This window comes from Numenius arquata, chromosome 4 (assembly GCF_964106895.1).
Source record: "Numenius arquata chromosome 4, bNumArq3.hap1.1, whole genome shotgun sequence".
Lineage (NCBI taxonomy): Eukaryota > Metazoa > Chordata > Aves > Charadriiformes > Scolopacidae > Numenius > Numenius arquata.
The window spans coordinates 27,187,049-27,210,657 of record NC_133579.1 but is presented as its reverse complement, the minus strand read 5'-3'; the positions used below and the strand labels follow the sequence as shown (position 1 = coordinate 27,210,657).

The 23,609-nt window shown below is 36.3% G+C and overlaps 1 protein-coding gene across 2 annotated transcripts in view; it reads right to left on the bottom strand.

The window, feature by feature from the left end:
* LOC141463914 (cadherin-7) overlaps positions 1-20,304 on the bottom strand; it is a 69,257-nt gene extending 48,953 nt beyond the window's left edge. For both annotated transcript variants that reach the window (XM_074146599.1, XM_074146600.1), the window contains exon 1: positions 20,095-20,304. In XM_074146599.1, the coding sequence (XP_074002700.1) occupies positions 20,095-20,304 (210 nt within the window). The remainder of the gene's footprint in view (positions 1-20,094) is intronic.
* Between the last annotated feature and the right edge of the window lie 3,305 nt (positions 20,305-23,609).

Below are 23,609 nucleotides of genomic sequence, written 5' to 3'. Positions count from 1 at the left end.
ATTTTTACAGTGATATGAACATTTTATGTTCTTATACCACTGTACATTGTAAAAATGTTAATCCTTTTATTAAATATTTATGATTTTTAAGCCTCTTTTTAACAAAAAAAAAGACTAGAGAATGCATGAATGCAGTTTGCCTTGTGGCACAGGAAAGATGGAAAGAGGGACAATGAAACAAGAAAGACAATAGCAGAATTTATATATTTACAATAATGCAAAATGAATGCTTTTACTTTGTCCCCGTTCTTGAAAATAGAAATAAGAAAAACCAATACAAATATGCTGATTGGAAAGTTGTTTCTCTCATATTTCTTTTTCTACTTAGCAGTGATAATTCAGGCCTAGGATTTCAACTACAGAAATGAGAGCATATTAGAGGATCTATTTTTTCATACCTAACTCTGTAATCTAAAGAATTATCTGTAATAGCACTGAGTGGGAAAAATAATCATATACGCTTCTTGTTTGACTACCATATCAATAATACAGATTTTACAAACAAAAATTCATTTGATATTAAAGTCTTTTCTGAGACAAGATATGTACTTATACTGTATGGGGTTTTTTTAGAGCGGAAATTTTACCTCCCATATTATCTCTTCTTTGTCAAACTACCATTCTATAGTTTAGACTGATTATCCTGTTTCTGCTTCAACTATCCAAAACAGCTTGCAGTGTTGCTTGGTTGGTAATGATTTTTCTCATAGGAACCTGCTTCCAAAGAACATTAGTGCTAAGGAATATATACCCAGAGGGTGTAGAGCTTTTTTCTGTTGTTTTTAGTTTGGTTTTATGTTGTATCAATTCCTCAAATTTAATTTGCTCTTGAAAGTTTAATGCTACTAAAAATCCACTTGTAATCTTAACTTGCAGGTTAGTGGGAAGTGCTGAAACTCTGACAGACTAGAAGACAATGGTGAAATATGTAACCATAGAAAAGTTGAAGTAATTACTATGACTAATTGTGTCTGCAGAAGCTTATAAAGTACTGGACTACAGAAGACAGCACAGTCTGATCATTTTAATGATGAAAGATTTACAATACAAAAAAAATGTAATTAACTGGGTCCACAGCCACACTAACCTATAATTCCCTGAAAACAGTTAAGGATTTGTCAAATAAAATTTATGAAACTGATAAAAAAAGTAGAATTAACATGTTGGTCTATGTCTCAATTTTTAACATGCATAAACGATAATATACATGTCAAGGCATCAGTGTTTGTTGTTGTGGTTTGCTTCTTAAAACTTAAATTCTTATTGTCTTTCTTTATAAAGTTTTATATGTTTGGATAAATGCAATATCTAGTGATGACTTTCCTGAAAGATTTATAGTCAACACACAGATATTTGTCAAAGCATTTCCACAAATCTAATCCCATAAATATTTCCACTAAGATCAGTAGGACTACTCCTAGATTTAAAGTGCAAAATTTAGAATTTGACACAATGCTTATATCACACATAATTAGTCCTTGGGAAGGTATGTTGGGAGCCACAACTGCTCAGAGCTGAGAGTGGGTCAAGGAAATAAAGCAAGAACAAAGAATTTTGAATGTAAAATTTTACTATAAGATTTTAATATGAGTAAATTTTTTCACATGAAAATGGCAGCAATGAAAATCTACAGCAAAGCATTACAATTTCATTGCCAGTATGACACAATATAACAAGAAAAAGCAATGCATGACCAAATAAAGTGTAATATTAGATGTCTTCCTGTAGAAACTTGTCTTGTATCTTAAAATGAGTTCACTTAAAAAGAGAAGAAGAATCCCTTGGTTAACTCATTATCTTAAAACACAAGTTACTGTTGTCAGTGCGTTTACATTTCATTTAGAATCTCTTTTTCAGTGTGGCTTGATTAAACACCCTAACATTTCTGTAGTGCTTTCTATTAACTACTATGACCAATTACTAACACTGTAGTTCAGTAAAGGTAAAACACTGAATGACGAATAAGTGGTTTTTTTCAGTAGGCTATCAGACAATATTTTTTTTTGCTTTTTTTCCCCTGCTCTTACATATTTCACTGAAGATGGTATATCACATTGATTTTTATCCAAAAGCATTTCTAAAATAGATATCCACCCATCCATCCATATATACTAGCTAGTTAATTAACAGTCCATTGTTCAAAATTTACTCCAAAGAGTAGGGAAATGTAACCCTGTGCTAAGTCAAATTAAATCTCTGCTTTAGAATTCTTTAAGTTAGAAAATCATCCTTATCCATTTACAGCATGGCAGGACTTGCTTAACACTCATGAAAGTTCATACTAAGCATATGCCTAAGCGCCTTTCCGAAATAGAACTTTAATCCCTGTGCAAAAGAAGGGTGCTTTAATGAACAGCAGTGTGCATCACATAGACTAATTGTAAGAAGCAGAATTGAAAGCTTAAGTGATTCCATTACATAAATTCACACTGTAGCTGATCAGTATTCAGAACAAGCTGAAGTAGGGTATGCACAGTAAATACGGACATTTGAAAGTCTACCTTAAACTGTTCAGATCATTTAAAGTGATCCTTTGCAATTAAATACTTTAATAGGTTTGATTTCTTCTTAACTTTTTTTTTTAACCATTCAAATTTACAGATCTGTCAGGGCTTTCAGTTATAACCAGACTGATCTCAAGATAGTAATTCATATTTTGATAGGCATTTTTACTCCATAGGATTAAAGGCTAGAAAAGAAATGTTTTTAATGCCCGTGTTTTGTGCTGCTTTTCAGAAAACATTTGAGGGGGAGGATAATGCATTAGTATTTCAAAACCATAACAAACTGCCTTAACATGAACAATACTAGGTTAATTGTAAAGCCTTCCAGCTTAGAAGGATTATAACAGCTGTATGTTTAGGGCAGTGCTTTCCTGGTGCCTTTTTCTATTTCGGTGAGTATGATGAGTGTTTAATAAGGACAATCTAATCAAATTCCTATGCAGCCATTGTACCTTGTTTCCTTAAATCGTATTTTGACATTTCAAATGTAAGGGGAGTACTTATGGATTAAAACTGAAATTCACTCATTGTTTCTCAAAAAAACCCCATAGATATTTGCCATGTATAATGCTGATGCCAACCCAGGATTTTTTCATCTGTTCTTCGTGTTTTCACCAGAACACATCCTTGCTGTTTTTCTTACTCACTGCCATTAAATGCTGGCAATACAATCAATTTATGTACCATTGATAAACAAATGATGAGAAAATACTGAAATGGCAGGTGTTATTTTGCGTTGGTCATGTATACTGAATCTACATTAAAATTCAAATTGTGCAGACCTGTTTCTAATTCTGAAAGCCATCTGGATTCTATTGAAAATGTTCAAAGTCTTCTTTCAGAAACTCATTTCTGAAGGTTCCAGCACTTCACATATATTGAGAACTTTTGATTTACATGAAGATCCCTCCAATTATCTGAAACAACATGCCCTTTTGCTACTATAAAACACATTGCATCGGGTACATAATTCAAATTTCTAGACGGTCCATGATGAAATTAGAGCAGTCTTATCTAAATGCTATTTTCACGTTGTTTGAGTGAGCTCTGGTTCAATAAAAATAGAGTACACAATGAGTTCCTTATGAGAACACTCCCTGCTTCTGAAGCATTGTGGTCAACATGAAGGCATAGGAGTTATTAGTATTGTGTATTCCATTAATTACAAGCAAGTGTCAAATCACAGAATCAAAGAATCACAGAATCTTAGTGGTTGGAAGGGACCTTTGAGATCATCGAGTCCAACCACATTAAAAAAAAAAAAAAAAACACAACACACAAAAACAAACAAACAAGCAAACAAAAAAAAACCAAACAAAAGAACAAACAAACAAACAAACAAACAAAAAAAAGCATCCACCAACTAAACCCCACACCCACAACCTCACACACAACACTCCACCACAAACCAACAATCGCGGGCACTAGAGCATGCCCTGAAGAGCCATATCTACACGTTTCTTAAATACCTCCAGGGATGGTGACTCCACCACCTCCCTGGGCAGGCTGTTCCAGTGCTTGACCACTCTTTCAGTAAAGTAATTCTTCCTAATATCTAATCTAAACCTCCCTTGCCGCAGCTTCATACCATTTCCTCTGGTCCTGTCGTTATTCCCTTGGGAGAAGAGGCCAACCCCCGCCTCTCTACAGTTTCCTTTCAGGTAGTTGTAGAGGGCAATGAGATCTCCCCTCAGCCTCCTCTTCTCCAAACTAAACATGCCCAGTTCCCTCAGCCTCTCCTCATAGGACTTGTTCTCCAGACCCCTCACCAGCTTGGTGGCTCTCCTCTGGACACGCTCCAGCACTTCAATGTCTTTCCTGTAGTGAGGGGCCCAAAACTGAACACAGTATTCGAGGTGAGGCCTCACCAGTGCCGAGTACAGAGGCATGATGACTTCCCTGCTCCTGCTGGCCACGCTATTCCTGATACAAGCCAGGATGCTATTGGCCTTCTTGGCCACATGGGCACACTGCTGGCTCATGTTAAGCCGGCTGTCCACTAACACTCCCAGGTCCTTTTCTGTTGGGCAGCTTTCCAGCCACTCAGCCCCAAGCCTGTAGCGTTGCTTGGGGTTGTTGTGACCAAAATGCAGGACCCAGCACTTGGCCTTATTAAACCTCATCCCATTGGCCTTGGCCCATTGATCCAACCTGTCCAGATCCCTCTGTAAAGCCTTCCAACCCTCAAGCAGATCAACACTCCCACCTAGCTTGGTGTCATCTGCAAACTTACTGAGGGTTTGTTTCAACTCAAATGACTGTTACTAAACTGTCTGTCATACTTCTTGTGTATACTATCAAACACTTCCTAAAGGGCTCTTTTGTTATAGTATCTGATTGTTTTATTATAGTATCTGATCAGTTTTATAACCGAATCTGAAAACAATGAATTACTGGTGGAGATTAGAGTTTAAATCACTTTAATACTTGCCCCCAGCATTCAAGACTGATCTTTGTTAAGTTTCACTTGACACAGCATGTAAACTTCTCTACCAGATTGTCTGAGCACTCTCAAAGCTTAATTGATCCAATTTGCATGTCTCATCCTGGCAGAACTGTGCATCATTTCTATCCTTTTGGACTAAGTGATCGCAATCTAATCACTTTGTATACAAAGCAGATGGAAAGTTTCCAGCTCCTTTCCTATCCCCTTGTATGCATCTGTATTAAAGCAATTCTAACTCAACAAGCAATCTGATCTTTCTGTATTTTTATAGGATTACTGTCTCATTGATTGGCCTTCTGTCACCAATTGTAATGTTCAGAACTTTATACTCGAGGCATTTTCATTTTTGTCTCACACCTTCTGTGTGGTCCATTAGAACAATCACTTAATTTAACAAACTGTGCTAAATATCCCTTAGGGAAGTTCTATATGGCTTGGTGTAAATCAGTACAGTTCTGTTCACTGGAAAGAGAGAGCAATTTCCATTAATTGAGGATCTCCTCCTATATTTTTAAGGGAAAACAAATAATTATAATCCCATTCATAAAGTCCTGAGCCTTATACATTAATTAGATACCGTCAAAAATTGTATATTTGTTAAAAGGAAAATATTATTTTAAATTCAGTAAATATTTTCCAACTAACAATTGTTTCTGTACATGAAGCAGAACTCTTTTTTTATGTTATTTTTCTGTACTTTTTACCCTTCAAAAATGTGTATTTAAATGACAATTTGCAATGAAAGTTTTGTAAAAAGTTATATTATTTGTGAATAGATGAAATCTAGCTTGTGAAAATTATACAGATAAATAAAAGCTTCTACAGAGAAAAGTTGTAAGTCAAATTAATGAGGTTCAAGGATGTATAAATTCAAAATATCATTAAAATCAAACTTTCTGAAGTGAACAGATAATTCTACTTAATAATCTCACTTGTAGTTCACAACTGGAATTTATATTCCCCACCTGTCTCTAGTTTATATACATCTTCAAAGGTCATTGTTCTTCTTCAACCGTACTCTATTCCTCTTATTCCTATCTTGTGAATGCTTTGTCTTTCTAATGTCTGCAGATCCTCTGCTTTTCTGGGAATTTTTGGTTGGCTAGTATGGGCTTACTTTTGCCTACATACATCCTTTTTATTGCTTCTTCCTCTTTTGCTTTCTCCATTAATCTCTATTCGTATCTGCTCAATAAAGTTTATGAGATGGCAAAAACATTGTTTAGGGCCTTTTTAATTTGTTTTCAGTGAAGAATACATGAGAAACTAAAGCATGTTGTTCTCAGAAGTGATCAAACACTGGTGGTCAGTGCTCATGACAACACAAGATAAGGAATACCCTTCAGTCTGCTCTGCAGCTACTTTTAAAAGAGGTGGAAGACTGAAAGGCAAAACCAGTGACTATAAAAGATAATAAATGAACCAGAATGCACTGTTAAATTCTCCAATTTTTATCAAAGGGAAAGCACACCAATTCAGTAATAGAGCCATATTGTTGTGTCCATATATACACAAAAGTAGCTGTACAAGTGGAAAGATAGTAGTTGTTCAATAGCAAATCTAGTGAATTCAATGTTAACTGGCAAAAAGCAAACGGAATTAACCAAGTAAACCAACTGAATCATAAAAAAAGGGATTGAGATAGTAAACAGTCTTTCTATTAGTGTGCTTCATGCTGAAGAGTGGTAGTATAAAATCAGCAATGCCTCTCTGTGACTCGCATTTTAAACAGACTCAGTGGACAAGTCATATTTAAGCTGTTCGTATTGTAACCTTGCCTGAGTCTTGTAAAGACAAGCTCTCTCTTTCCAGGAGATGAATTATGCCTCCAGTTACATAAGTAAGTAAAACTCCTGCTATCTTCAGATTCTGCTCTCATCGTAAAAATGTATGGCCCCATAGGTTGCAACTGGGCTGTGCAGGTGTAAGTCAGTGGAACATAACAAACACGTCTGTGGATGACACTCAAGAAATAATAGAATGCAGTTTGCTGTCTCTCAGCTGTGTTAGCTCAGCAGGACTAATAGCAATAATAAGTAGGAAAAAAATTATCACCAAAACAGGCAGGTGTGACTCACGCATAGAATTCATCTACTGAGTAACGAAGTATAATTTTATACAGTCACTTTTAAAAGCAAATTTTCTCCTAGTCTGCAGTCAGACGCATATTAGATGATCATATGTATTAAGTGAAGACACTCAGGGTTTCTAAGCCAATGTGAAGAATCATAGCTCTGATCTGACTCTTCCGTGTAGCAACCTGCTGCTTCTTCTGACAGTACCACACTCCACCTGAAGGCATTAAAATCTTCAGTTGAGCAAAAAAAATTAGCAGTATTGAATGTTTCCCTTGACCCAATTTTACAGCAAATCATCAGGGAAGGTCTATTGATTAATGAGACTCAACTTCAAGAGTATGAAGAACTCCTACTTTGCCTTCCAAAACTTCATTCATAATGTTATCCTCTGCCAAACATTATTAAATAATATCTTAATGTTCTAGAGTTTAAGAAAATCTCTTATTTTATTGTATTACTTCTGTTGCCACAAACAAAACAAAAAACATTCTTTGGTTTTGAGAATAGATTAGGAAAGCATTGAATGTAATGTTCATCATCAGTTGTATTTATATTTCCAACAGATCCAACTAATTTAGGGAAATATCTGGTTTCATCTCATTACTTTCTACAATGGCATTCATACCAGTTTTGTCAGAGTTCTGTTATCAGTAAATATTATTTACAGGTGTAAGAGTGTTTTACTCCAGGAAAACTCGCAATATTGCTGATCAGTTTGTTCACTGTCATAAACTTAAATCTTCTAACCTTGATGGTTAAGCTGCAGCATTTTTCCCCTGTATCTTGCTAATTACCTTACAGAGTAATTTTCTGGAGAATTGAAACTGATCCACAACCCGTTAGATCACCCTGCTACAGTCTTTGCAGTCTAAGGGCAGTACAAAGCAAGTATTAAATGCTCAGAACTGGAAGCTGGGCCACTGTATCTAATACACAGAAGATAAAATTATTTCAGAAGCTAAGGTAAATATCTGGTATTTTTAGTGTAGACTGCCGATACAGATCGTTGTATCTCTAAAGGTGTCAGAAGGATCTGTCATCGAGGTAGACATCTTAATCTTTCTGCCTTCCTCGTAGCCTCATTGCCTGCTTGGTGGACATTTTGGAAGCAAGACATAACACCCAGGCCCTCAGTCTTCATCATTCCATGTGAAAAAGCAGTCATTGATTTCGTTTTGTACTTCTAGAAGTAAAATTGGGAAAAAAACCCAAACATTCTGGAAAGATGATTTTGCTATCAGACTAGCAGAATGGACCATAATCTTCTACCCAGCTCTACGTACTAAAATAATAGATGAAGGGAAATTTTTGAATGTGATACTGTGGCTTACACAGTATGGAACAAAATCTAATCTTGACAGGACATTGAAATTAATCTGCAGGAAAAAAGTTCTCTTGTAGCCTGCAAATAGATTGAAGAAAACACAAACACATGAAACGATGAATGTCAAAATACCAGTCCAGAAGGAAAGATGTCTACTGAGTTTCTGAAAGACCTTGAAAACCCACAAGTGTCATTGTTTCATCCCCTTAATTCCAAACACAAATTTACTTCATAAGACTTGGGCTGATTTCCTTAGTGGTAGACGAGAGCATTAATCCTGTTGATATTCAGCTCTTATTTTGGAAACAGTCTGGACATGGCCCAGCTGATGCCCTGATAGCTGCATATATTTGCATCCTTCTGACCATCTGCTGAGAGCTCAAACTTGCCTGGACTTCTCCACATTTGCATGTTGGTTTTTTTGTTTATCCATACTCTAGCTTGACTCAGTAGTTCTTGGAATCTCGATGGATGGAAGGCTTTTCTTTCTTGTCCTATGTTGTTTGGCATCATGTTGCTCACATTTCAGGCTTTTTTGAGTCAAATTCTGAATTCTCTAGCCCTCTCCAGGAGTGTTTTATAAGAAATATTTACATCTTTCTTTTTCTATTCTTTGTGTCCCTGTTCCCAGAAAATAAACATAAAATCACTTTTCTACTAGTTTTTGTCTTGATGATATTTGGTTTTGCTGCTATCTTGTATCACAGGTTACCTTGTTGTACATGGCATCCTCCTCTATCGATTACAGATGAGCTTTACTTACCTTTTTGCCTCTTTCAAGTCTATCTGCACATTTCTCAGACCTGAGAGTTACTGGATCTCTGACTAACATAACTAAGTCAGCTAACATTGGTACTTACAAGGCCTTCTTTCTAGAACCCGTGTGGTGGATTAATGTGACTTAAACCAAAGTATGACCCATATACCTGCACATAGCATCCTTAGCAAAGAGCAAAGCAAATCAAGACATACACATATTATTCTTAAACCTTAATTTAAACTAATCTTTTCATTCATTGCTTTGGTATGTACTTTTCAGCTTTACATCAGGCTCTGAAGTGAGAAAAACACAACATATTGCTTCATCATAGGCCTTGCTTTCTCACGCTCTCTGGTATGCTTTTTCTTCTCTTAAACTTTTTCATTCTCTTTTTTTCCTGTACTAAAATTGTTAAGACTAGAATATTTACATTTTCTTTCAATCTTAAAATAAAACTGAATTGAATAAATGTGTCAGTACAAGTGAGAATTATTCTTAAATGTAAAATACGTCCATTATTTCCTGTACATATATGCATACATTCCATCACTGCTATCACTCCAATTCCTGACGGTGTCCTCCATAAAATGTCCTTTGACATGGCTTCATTCAGTTTATCAGTGAAATCAAATAAATTGAAATAACTTTTTAAACAACTGTTATTTCCTTTGCTCTCCAAATTTTTCAAGAGGGATTGATATACACCTAGGAGTATACTTGATTCAGCAGAAAGAATAAAACAGAAAAGCAATAAAGCTTTAAGATCCTCAGAGTAGTAGTAGATGAGCTTGCAAAGAAAGAAAAAAACATGAATTGCGCAATTTGAATCTTACAATGAGACAGGAAATAACAGTTTCACTTGGCTTATTTCCTGTTTAGCAGAAGGTATAATAGAGTGTTTTTGTTCACAGCTGTTTATTGTCAGGTAGATATTGAAAAAATAGAGGGAATGAATAAAAAGCAATAAAAATGAAGACAGGACTGTAGTGCTGACCAATGAGGAAAAAACTTTTAAAAAGTGTGAAATATGTATTGCTTGGCTAAGCAACAGTTAATTGGTAAAGGGTAAAAGATGGGTGAGGACAGTCTACATATGCATGGAGATTATGAATATCCAGGAGCAAGAGGAATTATTTAACAGTTTTTAATATAAACACTATGTAGCACTGTAGCCCTGCAAGTTAAAAAATAAACATAAAAATATGCCAAGTACTTTCCCAAATGCCAAATCTGCATATATAATGTGTATAAATTGTATAAGAAAGACAAGTTAAGTATTTTGCTAATTTATGGCATTGCATTTATACCATGATTATGGAAACTTAAGAAATGACCATCTGCTTTTCCCAAGTGTGTCTGAAAACTTTTCATTGTTACAGAATAACAAGCTAAACTTTGCCTAGTACTGCACCTGCCTACCTCGTAAGGAAAATGAATTGCTTGATTGCCTAGTCAGCAGGGTTACAATTTGGTACCTCAGTACGAAATGTTTAAGCAGCTTATCTTCCTTACGCATGTATCCAAGTAGCAGATTTCCCATATTTTGGAAGCATTTCAAATGGAAAATAACTTTGTGGGCTCAATTCTTCTCACATGCACGTCACAGCAACAAAATTGCATATAGTCCTCAAGGTAATTTCTCATGATTTACAGAAACAAGAAAACTAAATGGGACAGTATGTCTATGGTAACATTTTGTGGAATTCATGAAGCAAAATCTCCTTATATCACGTAGAAAATGACATTACATTTATTTTTTTCTACTCAGAGATGGCCAAAGAATCTCCTGTGCTATAGGCAGAACATTATGTCAGACTGCCCTTAGCCATTCTCAACATAGACCCTATTCACCCATATGAATCCCCATAAAGCAGGCCTTCAGTGCTCCAAGAGTGCTATATGACTATATGAAAGGAAGGCACTATTTTTTAACTGTCCAAATGTGGAATATGTTGCTTTCGGTTGTCAATCAGTCCTCAGTTCTCTTCTTTTACTAACCTACAGAATAAAATATCAGTTAAAAATTAAATTTTAAAATGGCCAAATGGTTGTATTCTGATATTAATATTCTCAAATCATCTACTAGAATTGATAAAACATATCACAAGATTCTGGATTAAATCTTAAATTACTCTGCAAACAGCATAACATAATAAACAACACATATTAAGAAAATTTTGCCGCGTTCTCGAATGTTTAGAACTACCTTCTCCCTGGGGAACATTCTGAAAAAGAGAGCCTAAGACTGAGTCGGTAAGGCATATTTTGCATTTTCTGGTACATGAATACTTTTGCATGAACTACTATATGCAAAAGACCTATATTTGTCTTGGTATTCCTATTTATCTGAAAGATAAAATAATGTTTATTATTCGTTATATTGTTTATGGTTTATACAGTACTACCAATGTACTACATGTTTTGTGCCCACATAAATAATAATATTCCTTTTGCAATAGCACGGGGCTGTAGCACTAGCAAATACTTGAATATGGAAGGAGATGTTAATGGTGGCAGTTTTTTAGCTAAGTCAAAAACGTATGCAAGAATTCATCCTAAATATATTGTACAATTTTTTAAGCATATTTATTGATTGTGGCGATTAGCACCTTTTCATGATGCATCCTTCTGTTGTCAATAGAGCTTCTTCATTGGCTAAGTTTACACTTAGCCTGGGAAGGTTGAGGTAGATCACTTGACCCCAATGTATAAATTGGAACTATATTTAGGTGTTGACAACATATTTTTAATACCATGTAAACAAAAGAACCTCTATTTTTAACTGAATGGTCCTCTTCCTTACAGCCTTGGAGCTATGAGAGATTAAGCGTTATGACCTTCTCAAACTTATGTTCACAGTGTAGGCTTGTATTCATACCATGACCAAGGTCTGGACAGTTAGAACAGAATTAGGGTTCTCCTAAGTTCCACTACTTTTTCTAAGAGCTACTTGTCTCTAATTTACGTGACAGTAAACGTCTCTTCCAGTGCAAAAGAGACAGAGAAGATGCTGGTAGCATAAGTACCTAATAGTTATTCTGAAGGAAGTGAGCAACCTAGTGTTCTCTCAGCGCTTCCATCATCAGCACTTCACTCAGCCACTTCTTCCAAGGAAATGCATGACACTAAGAGAAAAAAAAATTATACTGCAGAGATTTTTCCATCACTTATCACCAGTATATTTATGTAAAAGCCAATTTATTGGACATAAAGGAACTATTCTTTGATTTTTTCAGGATCTCTTAGTATGTTGTCATAGGTACTCCCCTTAACTGGGCAAGCACCAAAAAAGTGACCTGTGTACACGGATACTTTTTTATCAAGTGATTATTCAAAACAAAATAAATAAAGAAAAAAGCTGCAAAGAACTTGAGAAATACAGTGTAATACTAAAAAAAAACAAACCACACAACAAAAAACAACAAACCACCACCAAAAAAACCCAGCACAACAACAGCATACAGCAAAGAAGAAATTCAGCAGAAGAATGTGACAAGGCAGCAATAGTCCTAGTAGCACTTTTAGACTGTGACACAGGGAAAATACTAAATACATGGAATGAATGCCCAATGGGTCTCTAGACACTTATGTCTAACAGCACAGGTATAAGAAAAAAGACAACCTGGAAAAGGTAGTGTGATAGCAAGCTACAAGATGTAAAACTTTAAAGCATATGCAGTTTGATCTTTTGAAATTTTGGAAAAACATCCTTTATCTAGTCTGAAAGGAGAAGTAACCTTATACTAACACAGATATCAAATAGACTATACCTATGAATTTCAACTAACTTGTCGTCCATAAAGGATGGAAAATAAAGGCAGGAAAGAATTCCCTGTTATCTGTTCACAGTGTTTTAATATGTTGCATGATTCTCATCTTTAGAACAAATAATATTATATCTTCATAGCAAAGAACATTGGTGAGCTATTGTTCTGAAGCTTTTTTGGGGATGTTGACTAATGTTTCCATATTTCTCTGCTTTCTGTTGTTTCTTCTTAATCCACTATTGCCTCTTGTCTTGCAAGACCACTGCCTCAGGGCAGGGGTTCTGTTAGCTTGCACTGTGCCTAGCACGGTGGGAATTTGGTTCATGACTGGACTTCCTTAGCACTACAATAATGCAAATGCTGTTCTTGGTAGCCCTAGTTTTATAGTGCTGGATTTCCAACATCATTAATACGCAACTGTGAGACTAGAGAATGGAGGTAAAACTGGATATTGTGCGACAGACAATAACATGAACTAGAGGACTAACAACAAGCTCAGCAGATAAAAAGGAGAAGAAATGTCATAATATGGCTAGAAAGAGTCAGCTGAAGCAGCATGAAGAAGTTGACTGACATCAAAACTGTAAATTTCATGTTCTTGTGAAAAGAAGGCATTTTCTGATAACCAGCCAAGCATACAAGGGACTTGCATCTACATATCATTGCAAAATTAGCTTTTACTCTTGCTTTTCTATTTTGCTAGAGACCCATAAAATATAGTTTTAAATATTGCCCGAAAGAAATTCAGAGCAGAGCACTGCAGGTAGACCCTATTAGTCTACTGAAATACAGAACTGATATTACAGGATTACATAAATAGCATAGCTGTGCTATTGAGTAAAAAGCTGCGATGAGGGCTACTTAATTTATGGATGTTGTCATCACCTTCACTAACCTTCTTCTTCTGCAATGCCACATGTTAAGGATCAATGTTCTATATTATACTAAAAGATCAAAAAGCTGCATGTTCTGGTTCAGTATCCAACCATAAGTCTCTCAACTCCATTATCACTTCTAATAATGAAATTACATACAAATTGTCTTTTAGTGCTTGAGCATGTGAAATTGTCATCATTTTAAATCCTCAGCATAAAACTCATTTCTGTATCCATTCAGCTATGTGAGAAGACGACTTCCTATAAAGAGGGAAAGAGGAAATTACACTATAGCTGTGCAGGCTAATGAAATCAAACAGGAAAAAGCAGTAGATTCTAGGTTATCCTTTTGGATAATTCTTCCTGTGTGCCTTAATCTCACCATTCTCCCCAGAGACACTATAGCCCTGCATACTAAGTAGGAAACATTCAGATTGTCAGTCAGCTCTCAATTATTTGGGGTAATCCAAATAAAATAAAGCATGGAATAACGCAAAGCCCACAGTGACTATCCAGTACAGAAAAGCGTGTGCTACTAGTGACTGCATAGCATCTGACTACAAGCTCAGATGGTAAATTCATACCACTACTCTACAGTCGAAACATACCTTCACCAACACCTATCCAATCCACAAAGCAGGTAAGCAGGAATTGACTATTTTGTCTGTTCATTTGTTTCATTTGCAGCACTTGTGGTAGAAAAACATTGACAGGAATGACATGTCCCATTCTATTTAAAAGGTCAACTGTTATCAATTTTCAAAGCACAGAACAACAGAGAGTTCCTCAGATGGATAAATTACAGAAATATAGCAATTTGCTTTTTCACTTTCATAAATGGCTTTTGGGAGTATATAAAACAAGAGTGCTTCAAAGATTGTACTAAAAGTAAAGATAACAAACAGAAAAGGAGTAAAAAATATAACAAAAGGGAAGCTTCTCTCTGAGTTATTACCCCATTTTGGTTTTCCACAGTGTCCACAAAGACAGATGAAGAACAGTTGGGTTGGGTTGGATTTGATTTTGGTTGGTTTTTTTCCCCAAAAGTACTTGGGGCTGGGGGGGGAGGGAGAAAATGAAAAAAAACTGTGTAGAGCTGTTAACTACTCTCAGCCAGGAGCTTACTTGCAGAGCAGACATGAACATTTATCTTGTGCAGGATGCCTGGAGGGGCAAGGCTCCAAGTTAAGACTGGGCAGAGAGCAGCCCCGTGGGTTGCCCCCACAGACAGAGGGAGGAACAGAACCCTCCAGTGAATCACTCCCAACCCACTTTCTGCTCAGTTATCTGCAAATGAGGCAGCCTAGTCCCTATTACCTACATTTAGGCTTCGTAATTTCTCATTCTCGTAATTTCTCTTCGTAATTTCCCATGCCCTCTCCATTTCTCAAAATATCAGTAAAACTGCTGTAGTGTAGTTTCCAGAGAGATGAAAATTCTCAACTTTTTCGCCGCAGACGAAGTTCCCTCAGTTTCTCAGCAGCTGATATTCCAACAAATCAGTCTGAGTTTGACTGACTGGCTAGCGCTTCCACAGTACTCACCACCTTAAAATATTTTAGCAAAGACACTTATCTTCCAAGTCAGCCAAAAAGTCATCAGCCACATCTGGAAGTGTGAGACTATGATCTAGAAAAAGAGCCCTATTTCTGACTGCATCTGTATGGCTTGGTATAAGGTCACACCACAGATAAGTATCATATGTGATTAATTCTGTCACACTATTGACACGTTCACCAATACCTTTGAAAAAGAAAAAACAAACACAAAAAAACAATATCCTTCCCTGTCTGGCCTGCTTTCCTCCGAAATGGTGAGTCTGGAAAAAATAATCCACTCTCTATGCCAACAATAACTCACACTTCTTGTTATTTTGCTGCTTGGAAAACCCTTTCCCCACCATAACTTGGAACAAACCTGTAAATTCCCTTAAATGCACCAATTGTCTAGAAAATATTTAAGTTCACTGCATTTTTTTAATGCTTCACTCATTCTGTACTACTCTAGAAAATAAGGCAAATATTAGCTTTTATGCACTTTTGTCCATGTTTAAAAATTGAATCCAACAAACCTTTTTATCTTAAAATAGCCAGAAGAAAAACAAAGAGGCAGGTAAAATGGAACTGGACGGCAATGACTGTGAGCTCTAACAAACTACATGCTCTTAGTCCACTAATTTAATCTTTTTTTCTTTATTTTACCATCTAGAATATGCAGGTTAGATTTATGCTTTTCTTTCCCCTACATTATAAATAACAAGTACACACAAGGCACCTTACAAGTTCCAAGTGTTCTTTTTCAGAAGTACCAGTGAGCCTCTCAAAGTCAAATATCAACTTCTGGGGTTTGTGCTCAATCAATTCTATGTCTTTTTCTCTTTTATTTTCAGTCCTTCATATCTTAATAAGGTTTCAGGGGGGAAAAAAAAAAAAAAAGAATTGAACTCAGCAAAGAGCTTGAAACTGTCCCTGTCTTCAACTGTACACAAATTTACAGACATTGGAAAATAAACTTTGGTTTAGAACACAGCCTTGTTTCACTTCTTCAGGTTCACTTATGGCTTATTTTGATACTTCTTTTTTTTTAATAAGAAAAATTAGAGGATTACTGGCTGAGACTTTGTGTCGTTATAATGCTTTTGAGGACACTGTAGCAGAACACATAACATGAAATTAAAAACAAAAAAATACTAACAGCAATCAAAAAAAACCAACAAACCACCATAACCAAAACCAAACCCTGGATGTCTGATAATTATGTAACAAAACCAAAAAAGATATCAACACAATTTTAAAGTTCTACTTTAACTGAACTCCTTTTTGCCAATGTGTAGACTTTAATTGCAAGACTGTATACTGCTTTTCAAATATTCAATATAATAGCACACACTTTTTCCTAATTTTAGGTGTTTATGCATTGAATCATTTAAAACTGCTCTGTACTATTATTTTTATGCCCAAATAGATTCCATTAAAGTAATTTATATGGAAAATACAGAATAAGGCATTTTACAAAACATATTACGAAGCAATAGTAAACTTTTTCTGGAAAACAAAAGCCACCTATGCTTCTAGCTAAATTAGCATCATAGTTAACTGCCTCATCTACTACATGGCACGTCTGGAAGATAAAAGTACCTATCAGAACAGGTAAAAGGGCTAAATAGTAAAATGCTTCAGCCCTTTAAGCGAACATAACATATGCTGTGCTGACAGACAGAAAGAAATTGTGTATGGTTCAGTCCACAGTCTGATTACATGTTAAGCACCTCCCAAGAGACACTCAGAATTACTCAGGATTGAATTCCAGATGATTAAAATTCATACTACAGAGAGGAAAGACCTACATTAAAAAAAAAAAAAAAAAGCAAAAAACCTCAGTCACCTCTGACTTCTATTAGTGTAAAATTAATGGAACTCCTCCAGAGGTTTCTCCAGAGTGATACGAGAAACAGACCCCTGCTGCCATGAAAAAATAAATATATTTTTTTAAAAAGCAAACAAAAAACATTCTGCCAATAATTAGATGTCAAGGATGCAAGAAGGAAGGCTGCAATATACCTCAGATATGGATCTGAAGTCTTCTTAAACAAACATGAAAACACTGAAAAATTACTTTAAGTGAAAGACTCATCTTACTGATGTGAATAGGAATCCCATTGCACTATGTAAAAGGAATAGAATTTTACCATGCACAATCATATAATTAAGGTATCAGAATGCATACACCCAAGAGGACAAATTTAATGCTGAACATGGAACTAACATTGGTATTTCATGACTCTTGAATGATTAGTGGTGTAACCCTAACATTCTCTGAATGCTGCCTTCCAAATAGAATTGCCTAGAGCTTTGTAAAACTGAATAGTGGTGGGGAAAAAATATTCCCTATTGCATCTTCATTTGCCTGCGTGTTTCTGAAGCATTTTCAGCTCACAGCCCTTAAAATCTGGAGGAAGGCTCCTCATTCCTGGATGTTCAGTTAGATTGGCACCCTGCAAAGCATCCTGAATGTAAGGCAGTGCAGGACTGACCTCCCCAGGAGCAGAGCACTCTGCAGAACATGAGGCAGAGTCTGGTTGCTGCTTCCACTTCACTTGATGAGGGAAGTGAGTTATGCCAGCTCTTTTCTTGCTGTAGCTTCCTCACCAAAGAGAAAGAAAAAAGAAAAAAAAAAAAAAAAGAGGAGGCAAGTGAAAAAAAAAAAACCAACTTTCCTATCCAAATCTCGGTCTTCTCACTCCATATCTACCTGCAAAGGATTTGAAAAAAGAGCAGCAATATTTTTAACAGAAGAGGGGGAGGAAGATGACTGCTGCTCACTTCAGAGTGGTGCTACACATAATATGTTAACATACAGAAAGAAAATCACTTCTTCACCTCTTTGCACCCCTGCGTGGGAATGCAGCTCTGGTCATGATTGCACCTCAGCAACTACGCAGTAAAAAACCTCTCCAGTGAGAAGGTTAGGAACCGGCCACGTCTTATCTTAAAAGATGTTCAGCAAGGATTCTGTTTCCAGGAAGACAGGCTTCCTTTTGCAAGTGCAAATTTTTATCTGCTTTTCCTACAAAATGAATTGCTGGTACAAATGTGAGTTCTCGAGCCAACAATTCATACTGTTGCTGATGCAAAAGCAGGCTGGGCACAGACTGTTTCAGGAAAAAATGGTTTGCTTTTCAGAAGATATCTGCTTATGAATGCTAGGACTCTTGTAAAGGACAGGAAAGAGCAGACTGTGAAGCTAAAAATAACCACATACATGCAAATATCCTGTACTTTAGCGCTACCACAGCATCTTTGGCCATAGTATAGCAATTGAATGAATATGAGAATCACTACAGATCAAAAGCAGTCTTCAGTCAAGTATTTAAAGACACTTTTTTTCCAGGAGAGAAATTCTGATTTGTAAACCACACTTCCCTTTTTATCACCAGCCAAGAATGCCAAATATGCCATTTTCCAGAGGCACAAGAGAAACTCCAACCTGAGAACAAATTTGGCTAAAAGATAAAACTTACAAAGCCAAACAACAGCTGCATGGCATCAGAAAAGAAACTGCTACATAACCTAAAACTTAACAAAAACCTTCAGGACCACTGCAATAAAAGACAATATTTCTGATTCTAGCACATCTTTCCTAAGGGCTCAATTGTGCAAAGTACCAGCCCCAGTTCAGAAAAGTACCTAAACACAACCACAGCTGTAAACATGAGATCAGTTCCCTATTTAACGTGATTATTGAGTTGGCATGATTAAATTCTAAGTGCTTAACTGTGTTAACACAAACATCAAGGTTTTTGTCTCAGTAGGAAGAATTAAATAAACTGAAATTCATTGCACTCATATATTGAAGCAGTGGATTTCAGATTACTTCATCTCCTTTTCTGTAAGCATGTCATTTTGCTAAAAGCTGTCACTCCCTTGTTTTCTACACATTTACTATATTTTAATGAGAAACACTATTTTTTGATTCTGATATTACATAGAAAAATAGGTTTTTCTTTCAATAAGATGATTACACATAAATGTTACATAGAAACACAAGAGGGATTTTTGTTTGGGGTTTGTTTTTTTCCTTCATAATTGCTGAAGGAAGCGCATTACCCACCAGCACAAGGCAGTGAATGAGCTAAGGCCCGGATTCACAGCTGTGCTCAGTGTGGTCCACGTGCAGCGACAGTCTCGCAAAACGAGCCATTTGGGATGCCCTGATGTAAAGGCTTGCTCTGCTCTGGCCTGGTGCCCATCAGAGGGAAGGTAAAGCCACAGAGCCATGCTATGCACAGAGGGCTGCAAGGCCCCCAAGGTGCCAATCTGCCAGCCAGGCAATGTCTAAACAAAGCAGTAATGCAAACGTGCCCTCCTTTTTACTTGTCACACCCCCAGATGCCTGATTCTTTCTCTCTTGCCTTCAGTAGTGTTGATCTTTAGGGAGCAAAGAACAAGCACAGAACTTGTATGTTCTAGGACTAGCCGTTAGCTCTTATAAAAGAATATTCATCATTATGTTTCTCAATTCCTATGAACAAAAATACATCTAGTATTAGTAAAAAAATATTTTCTTTGTATGAATGGCAGTAAAAAACTTTAATTATTGTACTTCTTTATAGAAGCATAGCTAATATGTAGAGGTCCTAATAAAAATTACAAGAGGAATCAGGAAAGTAACGTGTTGCCATTTTGAAGTGTTAAACTTTCTTCTTTTTCAAACTACAAAATTTTGTCCCATCCTGGTTTAAGTCAACTGTGTTGACTGAATTACCATTTTCGACTTGCATGATATAAACACGTGAAAAACCAAGCATCCGCACCCTCCAAAGTTTGTTTAAATTCCCTACCTTTCCTACATAGAGTGGGTCTGTACCCATGTATTCTTCCAGCACAAAGAACTGATTCCACACCCAGCTGCGTTTGGTTCTCGTCCTCCCTGATTGAAAGTAGGGCTTTGACCTGGACCTTGAGAGCTCTGCTTGATTCATCCCAGAAAGACACAAGAAAAGAGCTAGTATCTGCAGAAAATGGCAGAACTCCACTTTGCCCAACTTCATCTTTTTTCTTTTTCTTTTTTTTTTTTTCCGTGAAAGAAAAAACCTTGATGAGAGCAGGCACAATTCCAGTTGTCTCTGTAGCTCTAGCCTCCAGCAGGGTGTCAGCTGGGAGTCCAGAGATGATAATTTGTGGAGTGGTCGATTGGAAGAAGTCACCAGTGTTGAATAGCCTTCACCAAAGAAATGTTGTAATAGGTACCTATCCAGGAAAAAGAAAAGAACTGTTGTCAGAACTTTTTTTTTTTTTAAAGAATGCAAATTATTTGCAGCTTTCACGTAATGCATAAAAATGTTTATTCATGGTTTTCTCATCATCAACACAGTTGAGTTTACATAATAAGTATCTGAGAGTTTAGAGCACATTCCTTGGATGGCACTATTATTGCCGGTACGTCTGTATTTATAGCTATAATTTTTTCTCGTGACTGTTCTCTTAATGTACCAGTTTCCCCAGCACAATTTTTCTCTTTAAAATAATCAAAGCAAGTGTAGTTATTTACAGTTATTTGGCTTGATTTCTCCTTCTCTGTCTGCTACAGTCTGCTTTACCTGCTACTACTGTGATATAATTACAAACCAGCTACAGGCAGGAAATGATATTAATGGCAAGGACATATGTTAGCTTAACTCTCTTCCATATAACTGAAAAGTAAAACAAAAGAGTATAAGATGAATTGGAACAATTTGATTGATCCTTAGTCACAGTATACCAGATGTTATGATTTGTTCTGATCTGAATCTGACCTGCTAAAAAGCCTTCAGAGTCACCCCATTCATTTTTGTTACATTCCCAAAGCAAATGTCAGGCACAGTACGAAGCACGTTAGGCTAGTTTATATACTTATACACAAATATGTTCCTAAAGATCAGAGGATAATGTGATTTTGTGTTTTCAATGAAACCTTGCTTTAATGACAAATGATTTTTCAACATGAACACATACAATTTTCATCTTTTTGTACATCTTATCCATTTTTATTTCAAAATCTCGATCATTCAATAACTGGTTGAGGTCACTAAAAAAATATTTATTTACAAAAAAACCCAACTAACTTTCAATACTTAAACCAGTCTTTTTTTCTGCCTTTTACAATTGTGAGCCTTTTCTGGCCAAGTAAAAATGTACATTTTGTATAATGTTTTTAAAAGTGTAAATTCTGTCAGTCAGAACCAAACTAGCCTTGCCTTTCAGGGGAATCACCTGCATTAACCCCAGCTGAGCAATGCTCTTTCTGAAATAAGCATCCTCCTTGTCTGATTGAGCAACGAGGCAGACAAGAAGTACTTAAGAAGTGCCAAACACAAGGTGAAAATGAGGATGAAGCCACTGCTACTTAGGAAGGCATGGAAGAAAGAAGATTTCATCCTTTCTACATTAATTAAATCTTAAAAGGCTAAACATTAAATTGCATACACATTAAATGCTCTAGATAGATTATCATTGTATCCCTACCTACTACTATTAAAACCGAGTGAAATGTGATCTCTGATATCTGTTTTCAGTATGTCAGGCTCTTTTAGCTGAAGAACGCCTATGCATCGTGCTGCCAAAGGTACCTAGAGGGCAGGAACATGAAACAAATAAAAAGCTCTTCTGATTACAGACTGTATTTAAAGCCTTTTTATAGTAATCCCTTCTGTGGTACTGCCCTGCACCAGAAAGGCTTTGCTTAGAGACTGGTGGGATAAACCACAAACCCACTGAGCATGTTTGCTAAGCAGCAGCAATTTGAAAGCTTCCATATGTGAAAGTCCAGTGTCTCCCTACAGGCAAAATAAAGAGAATAGGCAATGTCTTACCTAAAGACCCTAATTTCCAAAATGTGATGCTACAGCTATAAAAGATGTCTCTCCAACATGGACCAAGATTCTTTTTGTGGCCGGATTAACACACAGGTGTCATTCTCTCTAGCAGAGCATAGTTTAAAATGATTAATCCCAACTAGCCATAACTCAGTTTTGATCCGGCCTTTTGGGTAAATCATGACCATATGACATAGTAATTACTGAGAGGGCTGCCATGAGTGTTAGAGAGAGTAGCTGTGCTTCCTTGGTGACATGTTCACTTCCTACCGCTCAGTTCAAATAAGATAAAAGTTGTTTGTAGTAGAAGCTGTTTATGCACCCTTAACTTTCCCTCTCTGTGTCTAAATTGCGTCAGGTTAAAGACATCTGATATTGATAAACTGTCAGTTTATTTCAAAGAGGCAGCAGATTGTTATTTAACAGAGATAAAAATATGAAATGGATTTTGTTAAGAAATGTCAGTAAAACATTTACAATATGTTAGAGTCTTTCTACTAAGCAGTTTGAAATGTCTTGTTCTTGCTCTGAATAGACCTTTCAAACCTAGAATTGCTCTAACCTTTGTCTTGAGCAGTGTTCTCTTATATCCTTTCTTTTACACCTGCAGGAAAAGTATGAAAGCCACCATATGGAGTGCCATGGTCCTCAGCCACACACCACAGCACAGAATTGAAAAACACACCCAAAATACCAACTGAAAAACAGCCCATATGCTAGACAGCACAATCTGATGAAAAGCAGAATACTCACACCTCCTGGAAAAAAAATTGTTGTCATTTACTTATTCTCAAATACTTTCACCGCAGTCTACAGAATTCCAATTATTTTTATTCAGCTGTGCGGCAGCACTTTCTGCTCTGAAATACTCTTCCCTCCCTTCCTCCCCTTCTTCAGGATGAGTCTTCCTATTCCTCTTAGAGCCCCTTTTTTTAGGTTTTTATTTATAGTTCTTTCAGCACATTGCCTTTTGATTGTGATACTTCCCAAAGCAAAGTGAAAGTGTTTGATATTTAAAAATGTTTTCTGTTTTAGGAAAAATTATTTATTAAATTGCATCTCACTACCTTTCTCACTGATATAAATACACATATTTCTGTCCAAGCACAACTAGCGCTTTAACATCACCTGTTCTGTGAAGTCCAGAATTATGAAGACCACAAGTCCACATAAGCAACATCATAGCACTCATAAAACTGAAAACTAAAAGGTGTTGTTGGGGTTTTTTTTCCTCATCAAGGCATAACTTCAGTGTTCAGGGTTGCAGTGGATATGACTAACACAGACAGCAATAGAGGGAAGACAGCAATAGAGGGAATGCAGTGCTCTGATTCCAGTGTCTTCTCTGTCATCTGCATTTAAAAGCGTGAGTGTGAAGTGAAGGCAAATCTGAGCTGCAAACGTTTTGTATTTTGTGTTTAAAAATGCTCTTCTATAAAATAGAATCACTTTCTGCAGAAAAAGGACTTGCAATACACAAAACTGAGAAATATTTGCACTTG